Genomic DNA, 6,000 nt, shown 5'->3' on the forward strand with positions numbered 1-6,000 from the left:
GGTTGTATCTACATAAAGCTTTCAAGGAAAGATGATTAAACACGCAGATACAGACATAACTACTGCTTTTTCTATGTCTTTGGATGATTCTGAGTCAATTCAGGTTGCCACATATAGAACACATTCCATGTATACACACACACACACACATAATATACCTCTTGATTAACAGCAAATCCAATGCTAACTGCCACTGTTGGAAATCTGCAAAGAAAACCAAACACAATAATTTTTCATATAAACAAACCCTGAAGATCTTTATAATTGTGCAAGCCCCTAATAGCCTCTGCAGGTTATTGTGGGAAGGGTGCCCAAATACTTCACTGTTACATTTTATTTTCCCACTTTTTGAATGTTGGAAACCACTTCCATAAAAACATCCTCACCATGTTATAACTTGTTAATAATTTGAAAGAAGAGAAGTCATCTGAGCCAGGCAGTGATAGTGTGGGATAAAGGCTTGGAATCAAGAAAGACCTTAGTTCCATTCCCACTCTTAACCATATGTAACTTAATTTCCAAAATTTCAGCCTCCTCATCTTTGAAATACATAATATTTTCATTATTTACCTTACTTGAGGTATCGGAAGGATCAAATAAAACAATTCACATAAAGGACTTTGCAAACATTAAATATCAGCTCTTATTACTAATTTGTTGTTGTTCAGTCATTTCAGTTGTCTGATTCTTTCTTTTTTTGCTTTTTGGAGGGCAATTGGGGTTAAGTGACTTGCCCAAAGTTACCCAGCTAGCAAATGTGTCAAGTGTCTGAGGCTGGATTTGAACTCAGGTCCTCCTGACTCTAGGGCCGGTGCTCTATTCACCAAGCTGGCCCGTGTCTGATTCTTTACAATTCCATTTGAGGTTTTCTTGGCAAAGATACTAGAGTGGTTTGCCATTTCCTTTTCCATTTCATTTTTACAGGTGAGGAAACTGAGGCCAGAGTTAAGTGACTTGCCCAGCGTCACACAAATAGTAAATGTCTGAAGCAAGATTTGAAGTTAGGAAGAGTCTTCCTAACTCCAAGCCCAGCACTCTATCCACAGCTCTATCTAGCTGCCCTTTATTATCAATTGCCCAAGCTTTCACTAGATTATGAAGCAGTGAATAAAGAGTGGTGGATATGGATTTAGTGAACTTAGGTTCAAATTTCAGCTTTGCCACTTGTGGTCTTGGTCAAGTCATCATTTTGACCCTCAGTTTCTTCATTTGTAAAATGAAGTGAGTTGAACTAGATGACCTTTAATATTTCTTCTAGCTCTAAATCATAGATAGTGGGATTCTTGAGACAAGGCACTCTCTTTTATCTTTCTTTGTATCTTTAGTGCTTGGCACATAGTGAGCCTGTAATAAGTATTAGTTGACTGACTGACTGATCCTGTATGAGCTATTGCTTGTCACAAGAACCAAAAGACCACAATTACAGCAGCCATTTAGGGATGACTTTTTTAAATCTCCCAGGCTTGGATCATATCCCAGTGAAATGCCAGGACAGATCTTCAATAGAAAAAAAAAAAGAAAAATTCCCCAAACTCTTTAAGTGGATAGAGGAGTGCATGAAGAAGTTTTCTGGATGGGGATGTACCAGGTAGGAAAACAGACCTGCTCTGGGGTCAGCCACTACCCAATCACAACAATAGGAATGATAAAATGCCACCCTCCTTTGTTCAGTCAAAAATAACATCCTTAAGGTGGGTCATTGGTCAGCAGCTCTACATATTTTATACTTTTCTGGGATCCTAAGAAGCCAGAGACCCAAGCTATGCCACACATAGCCTGCATATCAGCAAAGTTGTATTGTCATGATTGACCCCCTCAGTTTATGTTACAGATTTTTGTTTTTAATGTCTTTGAATAATCATTGATAGACATGAAGTTCACAAATTAAAATTAATACTATCTCTTTTCCTGTTAGGTCTTAGGAATTCAAAAGCTTATTAGTCTCTAATTTAGGGTTGAAAGGCTAGAAAAGGTTAAGAATAACTGAATTAAATGAAAAAAAAACCAAACCCATATTTGGTAATCATAAACATTTTTCTAATAAAAATATCTTTCCAGAAAAATATTCAAAACTAAAGCCATTATTTAAATGTCACTCCTGAGGAACATGCCTGCCTATGTCTCAATCACAATGATCAGGATGGAAATCTTACATATGAATCACCAAAAGTATTTGTAAGTCTTTGGACCTGTTTTATTTATTTATGTTTAATTTATTTATCCATAGCTTTTATCACCTTTTAGTTCTCTGAAAATCCCTAAATGTAGTTCATGTCTGGAATTCTTAAGCTCTCTCTATCCCTCCAAGTGACTTCCTTAGACATGATGGTCTAGAAGCCTGGGTTCTACAATACAAAGACCTCTAAATGGATCTTTTGTATTTATCCCTGTATGCCCAATGTACTTGGAGGCAGCATCTTTTTCCTGGTACCTAGAACATGCCCTGCACATAGTAAGTACTTTATATAAGGTTGCTAAATTGAATTGAATAGTGAGTATTTAATAAGCACATCTCCACATGGAAATTGTAAAGATGCCTATTGACAGATTAGCAGTCCAACAATTTGATGATAAATGACTCATGTTATGAAAATGCACCTAAAAAGGAGTAGAATGTAATCTTAGTCTTAGGGAGCTGCCTAGAACATTGAAAGGTTACATGATTTTCCTAATTTCACATAGCCTAAGGCCACACCATCCATCCTCTATGCATTTATATTTGAATAAAATAATACACTGTTAAATCTGCAAGCACACACCATTGAACCAGTTTTGTATCTAGGTTTCAGATCGGCTTCCATCTGTCTGGTGCTGCTATACCTTGTTCCTGAGCACTCAGTATGGGATCATTCCAGAAGTGGTCTGGAATGGCAGATAGTGCAATGAACTTGGAATAAAAAATGATCTCTTTTGAATCTGATTCTGTTGTAAGCTGTATTAATTTCTCTGAGAGTCAGTTTTCTCATCTATAAAATGGCCACAATAAAACCACAAGCTCCTATCTAATGGCATTTTTGTGAGGCTCAAATGAGATAATGTATATGTAAGGTGCTTTGTAAATCTTAAAAGCACTATAGTTAGTATTATCACTTAACTTTAGCATATATACTTTCCAGCGAGAAGTCACTTTTTTTGGCTTTTTTTTTTTGGAGGGGGGAGGGCAGAGCAATTGGGGTTAAGTGACTTGCCCAAGGTCACACGGCTAGTAAGTATTAAGTGTCTGAGGCCGGATTTGAACTTAGATCCTCCTGACTCCAGGACTGGTGCTCTATTCACTGTATCACCTAGCAGCCTCAATAAGTCCCTTTAAAAAAATCTTTTATTTTTAATTTATGGAATAAAACAAGCATTTCTACAACATAGTATAATAAAAAAGATTGCACATGAACCTGCAAATCTATTAAATACAACTACTATATACAAATCTATAATGTACAACTTGCCATTCCTTTTAAATATATAATAAACTTGAATATATAATTAGCTTCTCTAGGCTTCATTTTCCTCCCCTTCAAAATGAAGTATGATTAGACTAGATGATTTTTCTCCACTTTATTAATCTATGATCCTATGATAAACATTTTGTAGATGAAAAAACAGAAACTCAGTGGTTAAGGTCACATTGCTAGTAAATGTGAAACTCACTTATAGGTTCCCTGACTTCTAGTCCAGAGCTCTTTCAACTATACTATGGGTCTCTCTGTGGCATTTGTGTCCTTTGTGTCCTTGCCCTTCCAAGCCAGTTGTCACAGAGTACACTAGAACCATATATGATCTCCTTTCATTCTGGATCAGAGTAGGCTTAGCATACATCTAATCAAATTTCCCATCTTCAGTTATTTTACTTTTATCATATAACTTGCTCGTATCTTTAGGACCTCTGATCTTAGGTCAGACCCTACATTACTTATCTCAATACAATAAGTTTTTAGAATGATTTCTTCCCTTTTTTTGTTTTGAAATCTTTGGATTTTTGCTTGCAGAAAAAAAAGTTATACATGGCATTTAGATTATACTTTCCCAAATTACCTATTTTCTAAAGTTAATATCTGTTTCTCTAATTAGATAATCTATGCTAAATGTCAATAACATTTTTATTTTTCAACATTAAAATGTTGATTTTTTTCTGGTTTTCCTTTAAACATCTTCTTTGTTATTATGAAATTCATTGTCACCATTTCCATCATCACCCTCAACAATGATCACATTCAAATGGGTGATTTATTATAGTGGCTCCTTTTTTTTTAAATACCTTGAAACAATAGGTTTTAAACAATCATGGATAGCATTTACCTCATAACCACTAAGAGGGTCATTCATAATAATAGCAAAGGCTCCTTAAACAAATTATATCAATAATATTCAGGTTATAATTTATTCAATTTTTGTTCATACATTTCAATCTAAAAAAAAAATACTACTTCTAGGAGAATGAGACCACTATTATAAAAAGGAATTCCAAATAGGAATTTAAGAGTCCCCATGATCTTATGCATACCTGTGTACAAAGTTGCAAGTACCATCAATGGGGTCAATGATCCAGGTAGGGCTGTCTGTAAGGACACACTTTTCTCCAGCAGCAGTAGATTCTTCTGCAATGAACCTGTGATTAAAATGAAATCAGTCTATGACTTATAAAGAGCCCCCACTGTTCTGAAAAGTCCCCACTCCATTTTCTTAACTGACAGAATGATAGGATCTCAGAAAGGACCACTAATTACCTAGTTCAAACCCTTCATTTTACAGGAGAAATAAAGCCTGTGAGATTAATGTTCAATTACTATTAGAGGTGCACTAATTTTCAGCAGTTAGGAATTTGTTCAAATGATTTAAATTCTTCAACACTGTAACAATTTTTTCAAATTGCTTTGAGCCCTAATTTTAAGAGGGACATAATTGTTCATACTTTTTAGGATGGGAGTGGTGTTTAGCCTGAAGAAGGGAAGACTAAAGAGAAGAAGAGGAGAACAAGTCTTCTAATATCTGAAAATCTATGGTCTGGAAGAGGGATTAGACATGATTTGCATATCCCTAGAGAGAAGACTTAACAGTAAGGGTGGAAAGTTTAAGGAGGCAAATGGGACTGATTAAATAAAAACTTCCTAACCAAGCTATCTAAAAGTGAAATGAGTTCCTTTGGAGATGGTGGGCTCTCCTTCACAGGAGATCTTCAAAGACTGGATGACCACTTGTTAGGCATGTTATAGTGGGGATTCTCGTTCAGGTTTGGGTTGCACTAGACGACCTTTGAGATGCCTTCTATCTCTGAGGTTTTTTTAATTCTTTGATACTCCTTAAAAACATGCCTGAATCTCCCTCATCTTTGAGAAAAAAAAAAAGAAAAAACCTCCATACAACATTATCATTCCCTCAAGCTATTTTATATTTACCCTTCCTTTAAGAAAGTCCCAGAGGGGCATCTAGGTGGTACAGTGAATAGAGCACTGACCCTGGAGTCAGGAGGACATGAGTTCAAATCTGGCCTCAGATACTTAACACTTAGTAGCTGAGTGACCTTGGGCAAGTCACTTAACCTCAATTGCCCTCCCCTGTCCCCTCCAAAAGGCAAAAAAAAAAAGTCCTAGAAAAAGCTATCAAAATTTATTGCCTTCATTTGTTCACAACACACTCACTTCTTCCAATCTCATCTCTTAACTGAAACTACTCTCCCCGAGGTTACAAATGATTTTTGAAAATCAAAGATAAAACCCTTTTCTCAGTTCTTATCCTTCTTAACCACTCTGTAGCATTTGATCCTATGGACAATCCTCCCCTCCCTGCGTTTTTGCTGTAGTGTTCTGTCCTGATTTTCCTCCTACTTATTTGTCCTTTCCTTCTTGGTTCCTTTGCCAGGTCATTGTCCATCAAGCCATCTTCATGGTGGTAATCCAGTGATGGTAATCCAGGTCTCTCTCCTGGGCTTCTCACTCTTGTTCTCATTTTCACTGTCTCTCTCTTCTCTCTCTTCTCTCTCTCTCTCTCTCTCTCTCTCTCTCTCTC

At 36.3% G+C, this 6,000-nt stretch overlaps 1 protein-coding gene across 1 annotated transcript in view; it reads right to left on the bottom strand.

Moving 5' to 3' along the window:
• The window catches only part of IMPA2 (inositol monophosphatase 2), an 85,687-nt gene that overhangs the window by 23,739 nt on the left and 55,948 nt on the right, over nucleotides 1–6,000 (bottom strand). Inside the window, exons 3-4 of the mRNA XM_069099617.1 lie at nucleotides 4,499–4,603; nucleotides 159–204 (exon numbers count right to left, since the gene is read on the bottom strand). Coding sequence (XP_068955718.1) covers nucleotides 159–204; nucleotides 4,499–4,603 — 151 coding nt within the window. The remainder of the gene's footprint in view (nucleotides 1–158; nucleotides 205–4,498; nucleotides 4,604–6,000) is intronic.

Source organism: Petaurus breviceps, unplaced genomic scaffold, assembly GCF_028583685.1.
Source record: "Petaurus breviceps papuanus isolate PSGF00001 unplaced genomic scaffold, PetGlider_PUasm1.0 38, whole genome shotgun sequence".
Classification (NCBI taxonomy): domain Eukaryota; kingdom Metazoa; phylum Chordata; class Mammalia; order Diprotodontia; family Petauridae; genus Petaurus; species Petaurus breviceps.